Below are 25,262 nucleotides of genomic sequence, written 5' to 3'. Positions count from 1 at the left end.
TTAATATTATTTTTAACATTGAACAATTACAAATTAGTTTTTATCATTTCATATGATAATAATAATGATTTTATCGCCAAGTTTTTTTAGCTAAGACAATTATTATAACAGCTGTATTTGTACAAAATAGCAATTATCCGTAATACACATTCAAACAACATAATATTATTATATCATATGTATACATCGGCCACCCTTTATTGGGTCGGACTCGTTATGGGAATTTGAGTTTAAACAGCCCTTTGACGTCCAAGACGTCAAAGGGCTGTATAATGGTCGTTTACCCCTTTTTCGGAAATCCTCGTTTTTACTACGATTTTAATAAGTCACACATCATGCCCAGTGATTTATGAGGTCGGCCCGTTTTGTTTTTTATGTTGTTTCCAAGACGAGCCCGTTATTTCATTTCAATTATTAAACGCGACCGGCATAGTATTTTCATCATCATAATCATCATATTAAACGCAGCACAACACACGGTCGACGGCCGCTGACAAATTACAGTAATGACACTTTTTTAAGGACCTCATCCCCAGCTGCTGTAGGTATAACGTGCGACCTAACCGGTTATCTTAAAGTAATAAAAATAATAAAAAAAATCCAGAATCGTCACCCTAAACGCTACCGTAGAAGTGAGATACTCAATCGTTTTGGTGGGTTGCAAAAAGAACAGAATAATAAGTATACCTTTTAAAATGTCTGTAAGCGCTATAAATCTTCTTGCGACCTATATACCTACTTCTTTTTTTTTTTTTTACTGCAATCCACCTGTTGTTATCAGCCGAACCGTTCAGAGACGGTATATCACATTGATAGCATGTAATGTATATAAGACACACACTGCACACACACATTGCGGTTTATTATTTAAAAGATTGTAGAGTAATGTGAATTTTTAATTTATGACAATAGGATATATTTTATCGAATGAGAAATATGTTATTAATGAAGTACACAAAAATATTTTAAGTTAAAAATTTATTTTTTGAAATAGTAAACGGATATTGTACAATTTTACAAAACAAATCGTGTCTTAACGAAATTAATCTGTCAATTAAATAACATTTTTACAACCTTAATACATATTTTTATTATTATTTTTTTAATATTTGTCAATACCATATTTTTTATCATCTATAATTAAACACAGTAAATCAACAGTGGTTTTCTGAAATCAACAAAATATTATATTAATAATCCATTCTTAAAACTGACATTATTCACTAACAAATCAATAAATTGTTTATTGAACACATTGTTTTTATTGATAAAGTTTTAGTTAAATTGATCGCAGTTTTTATCAGATTTTGTTCAGTGTAACTCTATTCACACTAGTTTGTATAATATTATACCATAATATAGTAACAAGTGTGCAATTAGTGTGCGCTGGTTGTAAATATGTTAAGCTGGTAACGGTGTAGTGACATTTTTTTTCTTTTTAAGCTTTGGCGACTTTATTTGTGCTGTTCTATTACATTATTAAAATACTGAACAGCTAGGTGAAGCCAATTGTGTGTCATATTATGTTGAATTATGCGCTCGGTACAAAAAAAAATGTAACCGTTCTGTGCAAACTTGTTCAAGTCAATTCGATCGGGCACGTGTGCAAAACGTCTTACGGTTGTGCATGACAAACGACGGGTCGTTCGTCAAACGCGCACAGACCGGACAAAGTTTAGCCAAAGGTAAACTTAAGGCTGAGCCAGACCCGAAGACGATCATTATAAACTACTATACGGGGCACGCGCTCGCACATAATTAGTAAGATATGCCGTCAAAGACGAGGGTGGTCGGGCACGGTCCAAGTTAGCCGAAATCTTCTTGGATCGTGGCACCTCCTCGCAAAGGCTGTCAGATCTACATACTATTATACTGTGTATCCGGCCAAGACATATGCGTGCAAGACACATCACGAAACGCCAATCGACAAACACACAAACTTCTTGTACACGTGTGCCCCGCCAGCATCCCCGCGTAGGTATCTTATATTATAAATTATCCCTTAAGAAACTAAAAATATGGTTAAATATTGGGGGTGGGAAATGAAGAAACTGAACGGCTAACAATAGTTTATTTAACTGATCAGTGAACAGACACATACGCTGAACAATCGATACATATACTTGTCAATAATTCGATTGTTTTTGTGAACAAATCATTTGAGATCAATTTCCCATTGATTTTTTTCTAAGGTGTAGTACAACTTTTCCGTCTTTGGATCGTTTTTTAAATCAAAAACTTATGTCAAGAAAGAATCGTTTAACCGGCGATACGTTTGAAAATTTGAAAATTACCTATGATCGAGGTCAACAATATTTGATTTATAATTATTATTATTTACCATTTGTATTTAGTGTTTTAATGTACAAACACTGTAATAACAATTGGGATTATTCAGCAGCGAGTTATTAAAAAAAAAATAAGCAAAATTTGAAATTTATATTTTATTATTAATTACCTACAAGATAAATCTCATCATTGTACGAAACTGCTAAGGGTAGATGAGAATCTCTATAATTTTTTTTTTTGGGGGGGGGGGGGTTCTAAAGCTACACACAAAAAACCCATCGCCTTATGTAAGTAATCGGAAAATCGTTTATGTTGAAAATAAAACCGGTAAGTTTATAACGGTTTGCTAAGAAACAACAACTAAACAGAATTATTTATTAAAATTTTATAAACTTTTATAATTAAACTTAAATTTGAATGTACTTCCACGCGACTTGGGGTGAAATAAATTCATATATGATTCAATATGATTTAATTTTTCAAAAGACAAGTTGGAAAATCACATTTAGTGCATCTAAAAAAAAACGGTACGGCTAGTACGCTATCCAAAACGCCTAGAGTAGTTGACGGCCGGCAACAACACGGACACGGCCGTAGAATGGTTTGTGCCGAGCGGACATCTCCGCCGTTCGTTCTATGCTGCCGCCGCAGACAAGAACGAATTGCGCGCACACACACACACACACACCGGTTCATTCATGCGTCGTCCGAGGCGCGCGCGGAACACTTTGTGGCGGCGGCGGCGGTAGGCACACACCAGGGACAGCCAGATCCGAGTAGGACCGCGGCGGCCAACGCGGCTCTCCCATTGGTCGCGCGACCGTGGTACGTATTTTTTCCACGCACACACACACACGCGTTGCGCGCCGCACACAAACTCGTTGGCCGTCGCCGCCGTGCTCTCCAGTAGTGTCGGAAGTTGTCGGGCGGTAACTAAAAACTACTGCACTATACCACTGGTAGTCCTCCGCGGCCGTTCCTCTGTACTGTTCCACTCGCCACCGAACGCGGTTCGCCGTCGCAGACGCACGTTAACGCCGCACCAGCACGTGGACACGCACCGTCCGAATATAGAAATAATAATTATATTTTATTATTCGTTTCTATCGTACGCAATAATCATCGTTCGTCGATTAATATATTTAATTTGTTCGTCTCGATCGAGAATAAAAACTAAATTAAAAAAAAAAAATTATGACGACGCGATTTTCGTATGCCAATCGAGACAAGATGTTCGAAACTTGACGGTGTTCGGTTTTGATAAGTTGTTCTTTTTTTTTTTTTTATATAACCGGTACGTCAGTTGCGGAAAACACACAAGACACTTTTGATTCGGTCGCGCAAGTCGGTCCGACGGTAAATTCGCATCAATGAACATGAGTTCGTATCAGTTCATGAACTGCTATCAGCAGAGCCAGGCGCAGCAGGCCAGAGCGGCCACTTCGCCCGTGGTCGACCCGCTGCAGACCGGAAGCCCGGCCGCCGCCGACTACTACGGCCAGGCGCAAGGCGTGTACAACACCGCGCCGGCCAGCGGCTGCTACTCGCCGCAGCAGTACGCATCGCAGTACATGCAGCAGTCGTCGCCGTCCATGATAGACTACACGCAACTGCATTCGGTGAACCACCAGCAACAGCAGCAGCAACACCAGAGGCTACAGGCGGCCGCGGCCGCAGCGGCTGGCGCTCACCTGCAGCACCTGCAGCACGGCGGAGGTGCCGGAGGCCTGCCGTCGCCGGGTGCCATATCGCCCATATCGTCGTCGTTGAACAACAACGGCGGCATGCCTTCCGCGACCGGCGTCCAATGCAAGTACGAGGTGACGGCCACCGCGACGCCCAACGGCATCAGCTCGCCACAAGACTTGACCACGTCCGCGCCGCCGGGTGCCAGGTCGCCGCCGCCAGTGTCCATGAAAGCTAGGGCGTCCGCGGCCGGATCGTCGCCCGGCGCCCAGGGACCCGTGTCCCAAACGTCCTCGTCGCCCGCCTCGTCAATATCGTCCACGTCGTCCAACGGCCCTGGCGGCAACGGTCCGGCGTCCGGCAAACAAGGATCTGGCCAGAACCCGCCGCAGATCTATCCGTGGATGAAACGAGTACATCTCGGACAAAGTGAGTACCGTCTATTTTATGGTTTAACTAGTTAAATTTTTCCAAATTCATAACTTTAGATTAAGTCCGTGGAAACGTAGGTAATAGCTTTCATTTGGTACAACCATTTTACTTGTACTAGCGCCAAACATCAAATAATTTCATTAATTAGTATTTCTTCATGTTTGCATGCATATTAAGTCGAAAGTGACACAAAACCAATGACAGATATTGTCAAATAAAAAAAGATAAATGGTTTTTTCTAATTACCTAAATTACAATAATTATCTTAACGATCAAATGATCTCATCTCTACCGTCGATATAAGAACGATATTAAGAAAATAATTGTTTTTAATTTTGGTGTTTTCCATGAAAAATGTAAACCAACGGCTAAACTGACTGAATCTATTTTTTTTTTCAATTGTATCATTGACAACTCTAAAGTTGCCTTTATATTTGAAATAATTTTATATACTTGAAACGTCTTACAAGTTACAACTAAATAACAATTTTTATCATTCTGTCTATTATTTAATAAAGTGATATTCTTGTTATTTCTATAATAAAAATAATCGTCTAGGACAGAATAAAATTGTTAGAAGTAAAAAAAAAAAATGTAAAATAACAAATAATAATATTTTTATTGTTGAAATAACTATCTATAGTAGTGTTATAGTTTGATAGAGTAGAAATAGTAGTGATACACAGATTTAGGCAAGATTTTTTCCCAGCTCTGTTATATAAAAAAACCAAACTATTACCCGTATTTAGTTATAAAAAAAATAAAATACCAGTAATTATGATGTCATTAAAATGCGATATAACCAGTAATATTTGCAAATCAGCTTGTCGAACAAACTAACTACTTTTAGCCAAACGACTTTTGAAATATAATTAATAATAAACTAGTTATTGGTGTCAAGTCGTATTTTTAAAATTTTTTGTTTTGTTTGAGCACACAACGAGTCTTAGACGTTAGGAATAACATATTGTTAAGAATGTTAATCATTTTTTCAACTCTCGATAAAATATAATATTTTATACATAATAAATAATGTATGTATTTTTTAACTTGGAACTTATAAGAAATCCTATTACAAGATAGGTAATTTTAACAAATTTAATAGCAACTATAATTTATGAATTTTGTTAAGGTGAAGTAAGAAAATCAGTACTAAAGACACGATACGGATATGAACTAGGATTTAAATTATTAATCGTTTATAGCCAAATTATTAAAAACATTTTGCCGTCGTTAATGTAACCGAGTATGGACAAGACTAGTGAAAATAATATGATTTTGTAAATCCAAATTATGTGAATCTAAAGAAAGATTATCCCGTCAATATTATCTCTGCTTGGTCTGGTGTTTGAATAAGATACAACTATTGCAAAACGACTAATATATATCCTACATAGTTGGACATAAAATATTAAAACGATTGTCGAAGCCGTTCAATTAATTATATAGACCAACCCAAGTGTTAACACATTTAAATAACGTTAAAACGACATACAATCACACCACCGCACCTCCCCATCGGTTTGGCTTATTATTAAAACGGCGGTCAAGCACATAATACAAAGCCGGTTGTTTCCAGCAAGGGAGAGTGAACCGGCCAACCCTGCGTTAATATTTTTTTTTTTTTACTTGCTCTCTCGTTTTCGCAGTGAGGCAATTGACTTTAACGAACTGTCCCAAGTAATAACTCTTTAAAACGGTTCTTGTTTCCATATCGTACACAAGGAGCGGACGATCCCTTAGGATCATCGTATAATAAAATAATGTACAAGTATATCGTCTGAGCTCGTGTCAAACATCAAAAAACTCTGTCTCCATTTTTTGTTTTTTTTTCTTTTCCACCCTTCGAAGAAAAAACCCTCCCGCAGCGACAATCCCCCGGAACACTTTGTCAACATGGCAATCATCCGGGTCGTTTACATATATAATAATAATAAATGCAAAATTAATTGTTATTCCCTGACTAGAACAGTTGAGATAAAACGAATGCTCTTATATGTTGATAGGAACATGTTTTTATGTATTATTAAAAACTTGTGTACCTATAATATATTATACTCAAATAGTCGATATAACTATAGTGTAATAATTAATCGACAGTCGAAAAACGTGCGAAAATCATAATGAATAATAAATAGTAATAACCGGTATTTTTTTTTTCATAATGTCCATACTGAAGCGGTCTTAGACAACCACTATACCTATAAGGTTAATAGCACCTATTTTCAACACACTAACACTGTCAATTCCGGTTCGTTGTAATATATTTCTATGTAGTAGCTGTTCGAGCTTAACATTCAATACGACTTATTATTATGTAAAAAGAAAAATTCATAAAATCCCCAGTGTTGTTTAAATTAGTAGTGCTGTTATTGTTATTTGTGCTTTTTGGCCTTTGGGGTCGCCGAAAAGGGTGCAAATGTATTTTTTCGCACTCGGTTAAATCCGAAAAACCGCAAATTCGGTCGTAGGGGGGAGGGGGGGCAGCAGGTGCGCTTAGACAATTTTTCAACGGCTAGACAGAACCACCCCCTCCCCCCTTTCAAAGTCGCATCTGCTTCGCCCCAAAGTCGATATACGCACGCTATAAGCTATATGATATGTTTGTTGTATTTTTATTATATTGTTAACGCCGTTAATAGTATATTTATAGGGAAAAAAAGAACAAAAAGGCTACATTTTTTTTTGGGGGGGGGGAGGATCCGCACATATGTACCGGTGACGTTTGGGGGCGATTCGACGACGAGGGTAAGCCCGTGCGGGTTGTACTTGTTTTATATATTTATATATTTTTTTTTATACTGTATTAAATTGTATATATGTGGGACGGCCGCTAAGTCGACCGGGCCTCCGCCTGTCAGTCATATTATCCACCGCAGTCGTCGGCGAATGGTAAAAATCCTGGTGCACGTGTACGGCTGCATATGCAACTACACAAAAGATATAAGGCGCCATCGTGAAGAATTTTTTTGTCGAGACGCGCCTGAAACGGCCAAGATGGATATCCATCAACAGCTAATACAAACCGTTTTGTGTACAACCGAAGAAAATGATTGTTGTTTTATAATGTTAAACCGCCTTTCGACCAGTAGTAGATATATCTCACTATTTGGCGTCTTTAGGCCAATCATAGCCAAGTAGATTTAAGATTTAGAAATGATTACTATTTCTAAATCTACACATGTTTTTATTGGACTATTACGGTTTTTATTAGCAAATTTGATTATTTTTAAAAAATATATATTAAGCTTATAATTTTGTCTTTCTAGTCCCAACGAAACATTTATAAATATTTTACCTACATTCTCAATATTATAATAGTGGCCATATGATATTTTACTATCTGTAATTTTAAAATATGGAAATAAGGTTGTTTGGATGCTCAACCGATATATTCGTTTGCATAATTCATACCGTTAATAACGTTATACTGAGAAATCCTTAAGTTTCTTATGATGTGTTCTTACCGAGAATCGATCATTTGTAAATGTATATTATGTCCACAAACTCAATCAATGCCATTCGATTAACATACATTACGCCCAATAAACAAAATCATGACAAACACATCGTAAATGATTAATCTGTCCAATACTACATTCTGGGAATTTAATAGTACATTAATTAAAATAGTAATAATAAATATGAAAAAAATTACAATGTTACACGGTAGTCGTTTCATTCACAAAATATAACAAAATATAGTGATTAATAGTTTATCCATAAAAGAACTGTTACTAATATTTACCCATTATATAATATCAAAATAAAATAATAAACAACTTTAAAAAAATTTATAGAAAATATATATATTAATGTTGCGTTGAAAAATAGTAAATACATCTTTACTTAACTATTGTTATATTTATTTTTAGAATTCGAGATAGGCGATAACCTTACAGTGATACAACTAAAACAAAAATAATGTTAATTTATTATTTTGTTATGTAACTTAGTGGCTTAGGTGATGGTATAATAATTATTGTATTTTATTGTTGTTGTTATTTCGTTCTCCGCGCTCTAATTAAATGGGCGTTGGACGGTTTTTTTAATCACTGCCGTTTCATCTCTAACCGTCTTCGTACATATAATAGACGGGTCATCATCGGTTATCGGCAACATTGGATTAATTCAATAATAATATGTAAAAAAAAAAAATCAAGTTAATAGACAAGGCCGTATATATTCACGTAAGTTTAAGAAATTGTTCGAATCTCTCTACGATGATAATAATTATTGTTCACAGCTTCAAAAATACTTATTATTATTATAAACAAATTGGCTTAAATCGGTAGTGTAATCTTTTTAAAGCCATTGCTATACCGCGGTCTGGTTGTTATGATAATGTTGTCGGCCGAACCTATTAATATAAATAACCTAACCGGCAGCGACGAATGAGAAAACAAACGGACAAACACATCCGTAGGTTTCCCAAAGAGAAAATAATATTTATACGACAATCTTTCATTACCAGAGTCTATCCAGAGCGAGGTTCGATTTTCCTCGGGTTGATTGAATTTAATCTGACTAGAAAGGCTGTTTAACATATTATGAACTTGCAGCTATCTCTCTCTTCTTCACAAAACAAAGGGGGGGAAATAAAAATACATCGGTGATCTAACTATAAATATTAATACAGGGACACAATACATTTCTAGGTGGAATAACTAAATTAATAGTTGACTCAACTAAATGTATAGTCGCTTAAACTAAAAAAAAATGTTGGCCAAACCTTTTATGTAGTTATTCCAACTAGAAATGTAATGTATCCATATATTAACCTTAATTTTAATTGGACCAATTATTTATTTTACTTTTTTTGTGAATATGTAGACTGGTGCATGCATTTAGTGCATATGAACAAATGTATATTTTATGCAGTCTAAAAGTTAATTTTCGGTAGGCGTGGCTAATGCCCCTTGACTATAATGTTATCCTAATTGATTCGGATCGACTTGAACAAGTCTAATACACATTATATACCCGCCATGAAGTCGTTATAATATAGTCTTTACTATAAACCAACATATACGGTAGCTCAAAATATACGAGTCTTTCTGATTTTCTATTATAATATTCATAAATCACTTTTGCGTTTGAGTCGGGCAAGCTATTATTATTGCTATTATAAGTTGATTTTTATCAACGCCAATCTCTCGGCCGACCCCCCCCCCCCCCGAGCGTTTCACAGCCAAACCCGACTACCAGAGCCTAGTCGTGTATCATTAAACGATACATGACCTGATCCAGAGACGGTTATAGGTACTGTAGTATATATACTATTTATAGATCAGACGAGAACGCGTTTATATGATATGTAAAATTATTCCGATATCATAAATAGACAATGTGTCACAAAACAAATATCTACAAATCACAATATCGCTTGTCTAGTAATACATTATATTATGAGAACAGTTCTTACGACCGTAAACGGTAGCCAAAATCGCGACGTCTCAGCAAGGCCAGATTAACGGGTAATATCTCGATAATAGGAAATTTACAATAGCCATTACAGTGGGTCGGGCCATAATGGGATAAGCGCATATCGGGGAGACGGAGGTCACAGGTCTACAATAATTATTATCATAAATGAAAGTGATAAAGTTAACGCTTTCAATGGGTATCTGTAAATATACAAGCGCTGTCTATGATGTCATTAAAATTGTATTTTTAGCATTAACTTGGATACAAGTAGATTCAAGTGTTTTAGTACGCCGTAATCCCAAGTTGAAAAATATGTAGATTGTTTTCTCGATTTTGACCCTTTAATGTCCATTTTTTTAGCTTAAGAGTATAAGTACGGTTTTTTGTTTAGATTAAATTATCAAGAATTTGGGAAAAATAAGTGAAAACGTATATTATAATATCTAAAAAAATTTACATTTTTAACATCTGGTAGCTAGCAATTCCTTTAATAACTAAAAAGCACCAACTAATAAACATGAGGGGCAAAAGGGGCACATTTTTACACATTGTTGGTCCAATACAGTACTTCATAGGTACGATTTCTTATCTATAGAATTGCTACATGAAATAATCGGTTTAGAGGTTGAGATATCGTGGGTACAGACAAAATAGAAAATAGAAACACATCATTGTAATAACAATACCTTTCTAGTTATACATCGAAACTAGTGAACAATATTGTGTAAAGATCAACCTACAAATATTATTGGACATTACACAAATGATTCTAAAAGTTAATTGATGCAATGTATCGTTCAAGTAAAAGATTACTTGAACGCATTTGTATCATAGTAATAGTAAAACGCTAATAAAAAACATAATCGATATTATATTTATTCATAAGGTTATATACTGTTTTCTAAGAAGAAAAAATTCGACTCGTTTGTGTGTTACGGTAAAAATTATTTGTTAATAAAATTCTAAACAAATATAGACAGAGACACTCCGCCGGTCTCGCCCTAGTTGTTTATGATTGCAGACCTTCGATTTTAATTAATACCGCAGACCTCACGGGGGACAGCCAAATTAAATAGCCCCCTCCAAATACCACAAAGCTGTTAAACGATTAGTTCTATTCCGTCATAATATCGGTATAGTACCTAATTCGGCGTTTTGTCGTTTCTAACATGTTTTTTATTTCCTTGCTCTTTACGCCCGTTCCGAACAAACGACTGTCGGCGTTTGTTTTATGTCATTGACAAAAAAACCAACAAAAAAAAAGACCGTGTAAAAATAAAACTAATTTAAAGCATATTTCGGGATTTTTCGAGTGAAAAAAAAGACAGTGGTTTAAATTTTCCGTCGTGTGGGCCACATATTATACTTGGGCTATAAGTCAATCGGGCCGGCAGGTTAAATGTGCCGTGCCCGAGTGTGGTGCTGTCCTGGCGGCGAACGGATCCTCCTTTGACGAACGCGCCAAACGGGCGGCAAACAGCAGTTGTGTACGCACATTATTACTATCGAGTAAGTACAAAACGTTAAAAATAAAAATAAATATATACATATAAAATAGATGAAGAAGAAGAACGTTAGCCCAATTATCGGCTGCATAGCTACTACACACAGAATCCCGTGGCCGCGGACCGACTTCGGTGTGTGTGTGTGTGTAACAAATATTATAATGTGTTCATCGCGCAGATGACGGGGTCGGTCCCTCGATCATAAATTATTCGGCCGGGCGTTAATTAAATATAATATAACATTAATAGAGATATTACCGCCACAGCAGCAGCCCATACGGCATTATATTGTATATGATGTACATGCGGAGAGAGGCATCGATGTAATAATAATAACGATAAAACATAATAATAATAATATGTATATTAAATAATATTTCAATCTAACCTAAAGCTTGTTATATATTTTTTATTTTTTATTTTACCATCAACACATTTGTCTTAAACGGTCCATTTAATAAACGACGTGCCAACTCTAAAATGTACTGAACAACCCTCGAGGATTGTCGATCCGGTCGGGAAGCGCCAAAATTACAGTATCTTTTAATTTTCTAAATAATGAAGATTATATTATAAAGTTATTTATAAAATATATGTATATTTTAAGATACAATGTCAAGTTCAATGTTGCCTCCTATATTGATTTATATTTAACAAATTTAATTTTTGTATCTTTCGAGTAATATAGAAGACAAAATATTGTCGACTACACAAAACTAAAGATCACCTTCCAACCGCTCAGCATGGCAGTTTTAAAAGAATGGCTAAATTAGTCGCTTATCTTTGATAGTGGCGTTTTAGTATTCTTTCAAGTACATCTTCCCAAATGTTTTTATACTGATTACTCTTGACCTTCACTCATATCTTTGTAGGTGTTCCCTTAAGATTCCAAACACTACACAGCGGTTCCCTTCTGGGCAACAACGAGATGGGCGGTAAATAAGACCTAAGATATTATTTAGGTAGTAGGTACGTTAGTGTAAACGATTCCTCTCGATCAGGAACCTATAAATCTTTATCAACGTCAAGTCGCAACCGAATATAAGCCGTTATTTTCTAAGGCGTTTTATTTTTTTTTTTTTATCACAAGTGCCGTTGCTTGTAATTCCAAATAATTACTTATTGACACTTTTAATTTTTGGTAGCTGCTTTCAAATAAATTTGCCCGTGTCGTCAGATTAGAAGACAGTCCTAGGCCAAGGCTTTGAAAAACACCAGACCGTGGTTACAAAATATATTGTAGAGTTTTTTTTTTTTTTACAATCGAAACTCACAGAACTCCTTAACCTGATCTCGGTCGGGTTGTAGAGTGTCAATCGAGAACGTTTAACGTCGTCCGAGCTGTACAAGATGCGATAATGTCGATAAAACCGAAAAGGAAAAGAATCGTACCGCCCAAACGGGCAGAGGGACGACCGTCATAAATTTTAACGCCGGCGGAAATCGTTGTGTGTGTGTATACTGTGTTAAGTGTAAACACTATATAAACACCTGTGAGAGTGTCGTCGACGCCGTCGTGTAGTAGGACACGGTGATTTATGTTTTTCGAAAATGATACGATAAAAAGGTTAAAAAATAAATAATAATAATAATAATCAAATCCCGGAATTTATTTTTTTTTTTTTGGCGACCGAACAACTAATATAATATGTTTGTATATACTTGATACACATGATAATAATATGAGTTATAATTAAAACTTTTCCTCCCCGTGTGCGACGCGCGTGTACGCGAGTATCTGGCAAAGTGTTTTCTTTTAATAATAATTTTTTAAATAACAAAAAAAAAAACGTTCAAACATTTCTTTTTTCTTTCTTTTTGTATGTGCGTTTGTGTTATGCGGAATGATTTATACACCGAACAGAGGCGTGGGCCATGATAATAATATTTCGTGCTACACACATCATTTGTGTATACAGGGTGACCCGTTTGATGTAAGACACTCGTTTTCTCAGAAAATATGTTGTGAATACTTTATTAATAACTTTTTTTCCTATGCTTGTAAATCTAATACGTTGAAAATGTTTACCTACATCCTTTACATGTAAAACGAGTATGGATCTTGTTTTTTTTTTTAATGGAAACAAATTAAAAAAATGTTGGCGTTTGAATTTTCATCAATCCGTTCGTTCGCTATGACTTTGCAAAGATATTACATTTCCCCTTGTCTACCTATTGAAACACAGTAGCGATAGCAGTGTTATCGACGGGGTCAATATTATTGTCGGGAAACTGTTGTTACTGTTGTGAAAACCGAACGAATATTGATCTTAAGTTGAAATCTTTACAACGCCATAGCAAACGAAGTTATTGAAGAAAATTTAAAATTCAAACGCTAAGAACTTTTAAAATTGTTTGCCTACATATTTATGGAATTAAAAACGTGTGTTCCCATTTGGAAAAACCAAGTCCACACTTTTTCTACGTATAAGGGATGTACGTAAAACAATTTTTTTTTTTAAATATTCATATTTTCCGAGCAAAACGATCGTTTTACATCAGATGGATCGCCCTGTATACATGTATGTATTGGATAAGCACGACAAGGCGGGCGCGTTGTAGATCCGCTCAGTGTACAGCTAAGCTGAGATATTATAATACCAGTGAATTTATTTAAATTTATAAATATTATGTTGTCGGCGATTCGCACACGTTGTGCGGGTTGCGAAATTTGGCCACATTTAATTCGCATTGACCAATATTGCTGCGAGCAATAACATATAATAATATTTTATAAACGCTGACAGACGCGACCACGAAAGAGCCACGTGCTAATGTGCATAACTGACGACGCCAAACGTCACCCGATGTTCCTTTATTTCAATAGCGTTATGGGAAATGCCAAGTTTTTTAAATAAAAAAAGGACTCCGCTTACTCTATGCAATACAAATAAACAATTATACAAGTACACTAGACATCAAACGTAACAGGAACGTTTAATAATAAACAGGTCAAGGGCATATCGACGTTTTATCATCAAAATAATTTGAACAGCTTTTCAGCTAAATCCCAACCTAATTATCCGGACCAGATTTCTTGGGTAGAAAAATGCAAAAGCAAAGCCAATATTGAAAAATCTAAAGACAAACCCCAATCAAAACTAATTTTGTATGAACAGTTCTAAATCCTAATTGTAATAATGTAGAAAACATTTGTACCTACCTATAAAACTTTAAGTACTAAATTCTGCGTTGAAAAATACGTTGATATTCAATAGTTGTTTTTAAAATTAAAATATTACTTTTGTAATTAAATCATTTACAATATTATTATTTCATTAATTGAGAACAATAGTCTATGTAAAAATGTTTAAAATTATTACCGATTTTAATTTTTTTTTTTTTAAATACAACATGTCACTTAATTTTCGCTTCCACAGAAAATCAATTTTACCTGCTAAATTTGTCTTAGAAGTTAAAACTATAACAATTTAAGTCCTATGTTTGTTATTTATATATTTTTAAAAGCAAGACGTTTTGGATGAATTATTTTTTGTTCATAGATACAGTTGCAAACTTTTTTCCATATTTTAATCATCATAATATATCCTGTTATAATATTACAATATTTTCAAGGCCATTATAACTACTTTGATATGTTACTACGTTGAAAATTTTTTTTTTTAATTCGTTCATATATGTTTTGCATTATATCCGTCTTTATAGGTATTTTGACTTGCGATCACTTCTCTTGGGTAGTGTTGCTTATATCTTTGTGACTTATTACACACAGTCCACAGATTCCCTGAAACGCTCCTCATGGCTGAATCACTAATCGATTAAAATATACTGTATGAAATACTGTACCGGTCGGCTAGTACCGCTATTGTCTATTCGAATGCGGTCTATTAACGAAGGGTATATACTATGGTTCCCTCGATCGAGGGATAATTTGTTTTATTGTTTACCGAAATCCAAAGACGGCTTGTCCCTTACACGACGTCGGTCGGTCAAGTCAGTTGGTTACGGTTACCTTTTTCAAACAAAGAGACATATCGGGAGGAACTGACAAAAAAAAAATCATACGCAGAAAATAAAAGAAACTCTGCCGCAAACGTAAAAAGCAGTCAGGAAAAAATCAATTTTCCTCTTTTTTTTTTAAATGTTTTTTTATTATTGTTAGACATCCAGACCGACGTCGTGTACTGCCCCTTGCACATGTAATACACATAGTCAATCTCATTTTTGATTTACGATCTCCGGGTGCAGCAGCAGCAGCAGTGTGTAGTATACTCACAGTGAGCTCGTGTGTGTATCAATTAAACCGTTTCCCTTTGGCCTAAAAAACACCAAGCACGTACACGTAAGGGACCCTAAAAAAAAAACCAGCAACACGGCTCTCTACAAACCGACCAATTCCCATGATTGTTGTACAGACCAGACCGGCCGAATCCTGCCGGTCTATTAGCGGCGACACCACCCCCGCGCGATACGCCTGTAAACATTACATACACCTATATATTATTATTATATACACAAGAGGGAAGCTGAGGGCACATGGCGTTTATTAGGGGTCAGCCGACGGGGCACTTATTCTTTATTATTCGCTTTTTGGCCAAGTACGAAACGAGTAAAACCGTAAATTTCCTAAGTCGCCGCCGCGCGAAACTTGCCCACACACCCTTTCGCCTTCCCCCCCAGGTTCCCTCCTTATACCGTACATATACGGTGTTTGTGTGTATTTATACCTATATATATATATTATATAATGCTGACTGAGATATCTCCCGAGTGACAGCCAAAGAAACCCGGAAACCCAATCTAAACGCCATAAATTTGTTTTCCGACTGCCGCCGGTTAGATATATTATATATGTTTTTCTTATGTTTTATATATATTTTTTTTCATACACCCTAAACTCTCTGTACACGGTCTAACCCTGGCGAACCGAACAAACCGTGTTTACTTGTTTTTATTTCGTTAAATTGTTTTATAAAGCCAAACTAGTACAATAATCGCACGACAACAATTATTATTACAATAATCATTGTAGTTTTTTTTAGATATTAGAATATACTATGGTATATTATAACATTGGCATAGATACAACTTCAACCAGGCCCGAGGGTGTAAGCCATGTGTGATTTATGAGACAGTAAACCGGTACCGTGTACATATTATTATACACGACCGCCGGTAATTATTATACCGGACGGATTATTGCTGCTTGCACAACGGGAGGTTAAAGTATTTTTTTTTTTTATGGTAATAATAAGAAAAAAAACAATACCAATAACAAGCAAGTGGGTCTTCTTGTAATTATTGCTGTCGTTGATGGCGCATGTACTCGCGCGCCAAAATCAGAAATTTAATAGGTTATCAAGTTGAACATTTGTAAAAATAATAAATATACAAACAAATTAAGCAATCGCCGATCTGTTACGGTATTAACGGTAACGGTTAAACACCAAATCAACATTTTGTAACTGCCGCTAGTCCTAGGGTTAGCAGTTAACCCGTTGGTACTGAATATAAAATAATGTTTTCGTTTTTAATCCATACGATTTTTTTACATCGACCGCAATGTGTATTGTATTTGGTAGTTCAATGAGTATTATTAATAAAAAAAAAAAATATTAAAAAATTGTTTTAAAAAACATATTAACCAAATGCTAAAAAACGTTGCGGACAACGTCTTGTGTGCGAGCGCGCGGTTCTTAGCCGACTCCGCGCTATATGGAGTGATTTATTGCATTTTTATATACTCATTTAATGTAAAATATAATAATAATATGTAATCCGGGTTGACCGGACCCCGCGTGTACAAACGACCATTAAATGATTTTTAAGTCGCCACCGACGAGCCATTAATTATATATAACTTACGATTAGTGTAATATCATACCATTATTCTAATGTAGGTAATCCTGTTTTGATGTCGCCAATCATTGCGGCTGTTATTTAAATTGCAAACACTTGTTCGCGCACTATCGCTTTAATAGTTAATTTATTTATGACTTTTGCATTCAAAAATAAATCACCGTTTACACGAGCGCACATTATAGCCATGAAATATTGCACCCCGACGGCATATAATATTATGTATAATACCGTAATCTTTTTTTTTTGAATGTGATATGAAATCGCCAATTTGTACTTTGTTGGCCGTCTGTTTGCGGCCAACACCATTTAGCGTTCATCGGGGCAATTTTTAAAGCTTTATAAAACATATAAATCAATAATCGATTACCGGCGATTGAAGCGACTAAGTCATTGCATAACTATGCGTCAAGTCGATAACCAGTTTTGGCCAATGTGATAATATCGCCACGAGTAGTACTCTTCCTTGTAGGATGGCTAGTTTACAAAATATTTATTTTAGCACACACAATACAGTATCGAAGTCGACTGCTAAAGTACTTAACCTAAACTTAAAATATATACATATATTATAAAACTGTAGGTCTGTCCGCCATCGACCTTTTATACTATGTCAATCACAGCTGCTCCGGTTTAGGCGTTACCGTTGGGCTAAATTTGTCTATATCTGTTATAGAACCTAAGAAAAAGTGTTTGTTTTTGTTTATGAAAAATAAAACGTTTGTTATCTTATGAGATTCCCTCGGCGATAAGCACAATATTATCGCTACTCTGTTCGCGGATGACGGGTTCACATTGCAGCATACAACGGTCTGCCTCAGTTGGCCACAGTCCAGCTAACTTGACAGCAACTAACTTGACTAATTTTTATTTTAATCCTACATTCGAACACTATACTCTCCCTCCACCTCTTCTTCGTTGGGCACGTCGTATAACCAACAAGGTTATCTCTCAACGTATGATCGAGAGCTTGATCTTAGCGCCTGATAGTGTGTGTAGAAGAGCGTACAAAGGTCATGTGCGTTCCAGGAATGAGTTTTGGAAAACATGACTTTTGGCCAGACCGCACATCTGGGATGCTCTTCAAAACGGTCCTGGCTTTTGTAGGCGACACTTGTCGGTTACAGATGATGTAAAAGCCATTGGTAAATCCGAATCTTGATCAAATCGTTTTCTTTGCTGTTTTTGGCAAACTATTGCATGTTTATTTTTGAGAAGAACGCCGTTTATTTCCAGCTATGTAGTAAGATTTATAATACCTACATATCAAAATTATTTGGTATTTAAGTAATTTTATTATCGCGTAGGTACTGTGTGCATAATAACACAAAAACTATGTGCTTGTGTACCGCACGCGCAACGTTTACACCGACGTCATTATATGTTGTGCTAATATAAATATATATATTTAAAGTTATACACATTTTTGTTTTGTTATTTTATTCACCAAAGTGTCTATTGCGACACACGGATAGCGCGAGCGCAAAAAAAGTCTCAGCTGGGTCACGTGTGAGGAAAATGTAAAATAAATATTAAGGTTAGCTTTGTTATTTGTAATGTGAATTTCCGTAAACGATACGGCTATTGGACCTTAATTCGGTTTGCCTCGAATAGTGCAAATAACATGTACCTACGGTCATAGAGCGTGTACACAAGTTTATGACTTTGTGTTGTACTTACAAGTATATAAAAACTGTTGTCCGACCACGTGTCATAACAGGGACATAATTTGCCGTTTGATACGTGACGTTATACTACGCCACAGCCTGTGCTTTACCCGGTATATGTACACAACATATATTATATTATTATATATACTTGGTGTAACTTGTCAGGGGGGGGGGGCAGCAGTCGCATTCAATTACCCGACGCCTTGTGGGGTTAAGGCTGAGTACCGCTTCTGTCAAATTTTTACCCCCTTACCCTAATCCGGATAACTATTTCTATATATGATTTCATATATATACCTGAGACAACGCGCAACGTCTTTGGAGTTTTCCCGATAAAAACAATTATTTTGGCCTCTCTCTCTCTGTGTCGCTCTATCCTTTCCTCCTATCCCGTTCTTCCCGTTTACACTATACTGGCTGGCAGCGAGTAGGTTTCTGAAGTGATGCCGATGGTTGTTGTACATGCACACATATACATACCGTCGGCTCATTTATAACTGTCCAGGACTCTCTTTTCAACGCTTGTACACTGCACATATACACCCCCGGGCCGGTGGTGGTGGTAGTTGTATAAGGGTGCAAGGGTGCCGGCACTGTCACTCAAATTGTTTTCACTTACCGTACAACATTATTGCCATTGCCTCTTCTTTCCGGGTTCCTGTGTTGTTGTTTTTTTTTTTACCCTCTTAGGGCTCAACCCTTAGCGCTAGACGTTTTTCGCGGTTTTCCATTTACCCGTCGCCCTCGACCGTATTGTTGACGCGAAACGTTCTCCGAAAAACAAATTATATTCGGCATCACTTTTGAAGAGATTGAACGTATGTGCACTTAGGTACTCTTATACACTTACACACTATGGTAGCGTGCACACAATAAAAAACCCACACCGGAACTGTTTACCTACCTGTCCGATGGCCGACCGAAGATGAGTCGGCGTTTAATATGTCTGAAGGGCTTTCAGAAGCCAAAATCGGGGGGCAGGCCGCCGGTAAAAAGTGCAAGTCATCCTATGGCTGCAGAAGGTTACTTATGTACAATGTATACATGTATCTAATAAACATGGCTATGACCAAAATGGCTGTTGGTAGGATATACCCGTTTCAAGTATGCACCGCAGAAGCTGGAGCGGCAAAATACATTACATTACATTTAAAAAAACTTGTTTTAACACCGTAGGTATACCGGATCTATTGCTCGGCGTGAGTGCTATATGTTGTTACAGTGCATGATAATTATTATAACGGTGTTGATCATTGATCATGCTTGCACTCACAGTTATCGAGTATCCGTCCGGTATAATATGGATGCGTTTGGCATTCGGGAATAATACGGGCGTATAATATAAATTAGGGGTTGACTTGATTAGATTGTTTCATCAATCAAAATTAAGCGTACAACCGTTAACAATAACATATTATAATCGTCGGTATGTAGATTCACATTGAACACGATTGTCCGCTTTTCCATATTGGTCTGAGCGCGAACATGTGTAATTATTATTGTTTAACAATTCCAATTTATTATAATAATATAGTCTATAACAACTCACAGTGTTTGACCCGAGTGCCACCAAGTTTGCTAATGGTCTTTTAAACGAATAAACTTTTTCGGCGAACACACGGCCCGGTCAAAAGCGTTATAAATATGTAGCTAATATCAATGTACAATATATTGTATGGACATAAAAGAAATAATTGGAATTATTCAATTAAATTCCAAACAAAAAATTGACTATTTCATTACTTGACCGCTTATAATTAAAACCGACGTGTAATGATGACGACAGTGTTAATGCGTTGTAACGTTTTGGTCTTTGTATATTATTGTACTTGACAGAGCGTTGGCAAATTATTATTAAACGTTGGCCGGGAAAGTATGATGCCACTTAGACGGTTTATGGCTTGTAAAAGAAAACTAGTACGCACACACACAAATGAACGTGCATTAATTATCGTTTGACAATGATCGTTTCGGATTTATAAGACATATAAATTTTGATACTTATTAAAACGTGACGACAAGTGGTATAAAAAAAAAATGTATTTGTTTTTGTCAGTTTAACAACACTGGTGAAATCTATTCTCGGACCGAGATTAACAAATAGTGAAAACTAAATATTATTCATACGACCTTTGTTAAATAAAAATTTTAGATTACTAATAAAGGCAACACAGTTTTTATACAACTATTATCTCATATATCTGAGTCCAGACTTGGCATGTGAAAAGTATTAAGTCGAGTACTCTGGGAACTGGTGTTAGATGACAGTACTTGTTGTGAAGTTAAATTCCTGTTTTGCAAAAGCAAATGATATATTATAATAACCATGGTTTTAGACAATCGATTGAAAACCACTGGCCGTATGCCCCGTTCGACTACTTAGGTGGGTGGGATGGCACGATACCGTGACTAGGTACGGTTTTTTGACCGCTGCGCCCTCGCTCTACTTACAGTATATTACTGGTAAAGTGCTTTTTGAATTTGCTGTCACGTAAAAGAGCGTTTTGGCCTCCGGATGTACAGGGTGGATAATATTATTAATGTTTTAAAATGGTAATTATTTAACGTCCACTACACCCAGTACGGCTCTGTTGATGAATTACACGCGCTACCAGCAGTAGAAATAACACAGTTTCTGTTATCGAATAAAACCCAGCTGGACTGTGGCAAGGCGACGACAAACGGCACAGGACACGTGGTGGTAAAGCAGCGCTAAATACCGTCAGAGGTTATTTCCGTGTATATAGTAAATAACGTTGTGCGTTTTTTAATAAAGAAAAAAAATATAATGCTGAACAAGTATAGTGTGCGCGTCGAAGGATCCAAGTCCTGCTGCCTAGTGTCGGTTCAAGACAGGCAAACGCCTAACCGGGTCTACCCCAGAAAAAAGAAAACCTCAGACGGGGCGCGTCGATGATGCCAGCCGATTTGTACGACCACCGCCGCCGTCGTTTTAAATAGTTTAATATAATAATTATCATTGCGAATGCCACTGTAGGAGTCGTGTACACGCGGTCCGGTTATGACGTTTTGAAAATCACACATCCCGACATAATTAATATACGCCAAGACGTTCTGCTGTCACACCGGCTAGTCGAGGAAGACACGTTGACAAGTCGGCGTCTCGGCGACGACGGCGTGAAAAAATGAAAACAAATTAAAAATAATAACCGCCGCCGTCAATTGGTGACGATACGTGACCGACGAGCGAGTCGGTTGGTGTTAAAAAAACGTACTTAAACATTTTTAAAAATTAATTTTTTTTTTCGAATATGAAAACACACATTAAATAGATATATATTATCATCTCGATAATTGGAGACGGAAAGGGACGGGCCGAGACGAGACGGACGGTGTTTTTTTGGCAACGTCAAGTCAGACGTTTGGTAAACGTCTCGGCGTTAAACAGGGACAGTCTAGTACCGTCTAGTATCCGTATCACACATGTATGTTTATATCCTGTTGTTCGTCACTCGGAATGCGTACAAAACGCACGTCCGCTGATTCCGGTGGGATTAAACGTCTTCGACTGTGCCGGGACTTAAGTCGTGTCGTCTGAATTGGGGGGGGGGGAAGGGGGAGGAATGCAGAATTAACGTGTCAACAGCCAACAGCGATAATCATGGTTGTCGGGTTCCAAGGATGGACGACCGGTAAATTTGCAACCTTCTTGTCTTCCTGCTTGAGCCGAACGCGGTGTTTAAGGCGTTTCGGATAGGCAAACCGGAGTAATGCTTGTGCGCGCACTTATAATAATAATATGATACCTAATTACAACGTCAACTCGTCAGGTCTTATGTGGCCTGTTGCGCTATGAGAATATACGTCTTGATTTGGTCAGGCCGTTTAACCGGTTGTCCTGTTGTTGTGTACAACAATGAAGTCAATGAGCGGGAGTCGTCCGTTTCAATGGTTAACTAGCTCGGGCTATACACCGCTTCAAGCTCATATTATATTGTATATACTACGACAACAATAAGATGATAATTATGCGCTATTGTTTTGTACTACGCGTGAGCACCGAGTTGAATTCCTATACAGAAAGTACAAAATAATATCATAATCGTCGAGAGCATCTATTTTGTGCGTCGCACTAACGTTTTTTGGTGCCTAAACTAACTATAATCCAATGCCGATGGAATGTGGTTAAGTTTAATATAACATCTTAACGCCTGTGAAAAAAAAAACTCTACATAAATACGTAATTAAATACTTTGCAAGCTGTAACTTTACCGAAAAAAGTAATCTTAAAGAAGTTCTAAATTAGTCTTGGTAACCTTTTTGAACTTTAATCATTCATCTTATAATAATATGTAAGACTATCAAACATCTACATCTTAAAACAATGCAATATTTAGCCATTGGTAAAAATTTACAATACCACATGAAATGTATTTAAATAGGCGAAAATTATTTTTTCTATTATTATTAATGTTGTGGATAAGAAACTGGAGTTTTTGTTTTTTTATTGATGTTGAAGGTTTTTTTTTACAATCTACAGAGTACAGTTACCCTAACACAGTGACCCTATAATCAATTTTCATATCAAAAATATGGTCACGCAGATGTTTGAAATAATTGCCGAAATCGAAATCCTTAATAAATATAGATTCGGAGTCCTCTTAAATAATAAATCAATTTCTATCACCAGACACGTATTAATTGAAATAAAAAGATAATATTTTATTTGAATATATCAAAAATAAACAGGTATTGGCAACGTTACCGATCTAAAATTTACAATATATTTTGTAATAACCACCTGAAATGTTGATGAAAATGATTGATATAATATAATATTCTGATAGATTAATTTATTCTTTTAAGCTAAAAGTTAAGTTTTTGTAACGACATAAAAAGATGACTCTTAGTTAACTTGTTTTTTTCAAGTTCAAATTTAGCCATCCTAATGTTATCGTTTGTTATAATTATATTATGATATTAATGTATTGTTTACGTTTGTTTGCTTCAGGTACGGTGAACGCCAACGGCGAAACCAAACGACAGCGGACGTCGTACACGCGTTACCAAACGTTGGAGCTGGAGAAGGAGTTCCACTTCAACCGGTACCTGACCCGGCGGCGGCGGATCGAGATCGCGCACGCCCTGTGCCTGACCGAGCGGCAGATCAAGATATGGTTCCAGAACAGGCGGATGAAGTGGAAAAAGGAACACAAGATGGCCAGCATGAACATGGTGCCGTACCACTATCACATGGCCGCCCAGCCGTACGGCACCCCGTACCCGTTTACGCACCTGACCACCTGAGATTCGTATTATTAATTTAACGGTTCCCGCTCGGGCGGCTTGCGCTTGTCGCCCACCCCGCTGCCGACGCCGCTCGACCGCGACTACAACCGTTAAATTAATAACTTTTTACCGCCCCTCAACCCCCCCCCCCTCCACCACCACGGCAACTATTATATTATTATTATTATGTTATAAAATTGCATCATCCGAGTCTTTTCTTTTTAATATAATATTATATAGCATATTTTTTTTTAAAAATTATCTTCTAAATTTATTTATTCGGCGCGCTTGTTTTACCTACTCGAAAAAAAAAAAAATTATCATCGCTTAAATACCTATTTAGTTTAGCCGTTACACTATATAATAATCTTAAATTGATTTTGTATAAATAAAATATATGTTTCGTACACAAGTTTGTCCGACGACGCAAAACCTATATAGATATATTATTATTATTATTATTATCTAGGAGTTACCCGTTACGATATTTCTAATATTTAAGTATTTATTATTATTATTATATAAAACGTATCGGTTTAAATAGTGTATTTCTATCTTTTATATTTTTTGTTTTTTTTGTCAAGAGTCAACGCTTTTCTGGCAATATTTTCCTTCGACACAAATCACGAATCAGTACAAAAACTCATCATGTTGCATTAGATATTATATAATATGTAAATGTATGTTTAGTAAAAATATTATAGATATTATTATGATTTGCCTACTTTTTTGTCTCGTTGTAAATATTATCAAAGTAGAATTTTTGTATAGATATTATGTACAATGTAAATATTATAATAATATAATTGGCATTTGTACACACGCCTACTAAAAAAAAAAAATTTAAAAAAAAAATCATAAATATATTACACTTGTAATAATTGTATTTTTCTGTAAATGTGTTAACCCAGAGTCTGTGATTTTTCTTTATTTTATTATTATTATTATTATTATGTTTTAGTTTTGTAAGTATGTACACGATATTTAAACGCATCAAAAACAATATAATATCCAGTTGTTTTATTTTATAATTTTTTTTTTTTGTTTTATTGTTCTATTTATTATTATTATTATTATTTTCATTCTCTGCATATTCTCGCGATAATCTTATTTCCCGATTTTCTTATTTTGTTGTTTTTATTATAATTATTATTATTATATCGCGTATCGGCGACTATTTATT

At 36.0% G+C, this 25,262-nt stretch overlaps 1 protein-coding gene across 1 annotated transcript; it reads left to right on the top strand.

The window, feature by feature from the left end:
- Positions 1-3,142: 3,142 nt before the first annotated feature.
- LOC126840585 (homeotic protein Sex combs reduced) lies at positions 3,143-24,892 on the top strand. The gene is made up of 2 exons (XM_050576435.1): positions 3,143-4,404; positions 23,802-24,892. Exons 1-2 carry the CDS (start codon positions 3,660-3,662, stop codon positions 24,095-24,097), a joined length of 1,041 nt encoding a protein of 346 aa, XP_050432392.1. The 5' UTR covers positions 3,143-3,659; the 3' UTR covers positions 24,098-24,892.
- The last annotated feature ends 370 nt before the right edge of the window (positions 24,893-25,262 follow it).

This window comes from Adelges cooleyi, unplaced genomic scaffold (assembly GCF_023614345.1).
Source record: "Adelges cooleyi isolate 19-005CV unplaced genomic scaffold, UGA_ACOO_1.1 ACOO_flye_CR_arks_rails_tigmint_CR_PRNA_376, whole genome shotgun sequence".
NCBI classification, from domain to species: domain Eukaryota; kingdom Metazoa; phylum Arthropoda; class Insecta; order Hemiptera; family Adelgidae; genus Adelges; species Adelges cooleyi.
Note: the sequence above shows the minus strand (reverse complement) of the source record. Positions and strands in the feature narration are given on the sequence as shown.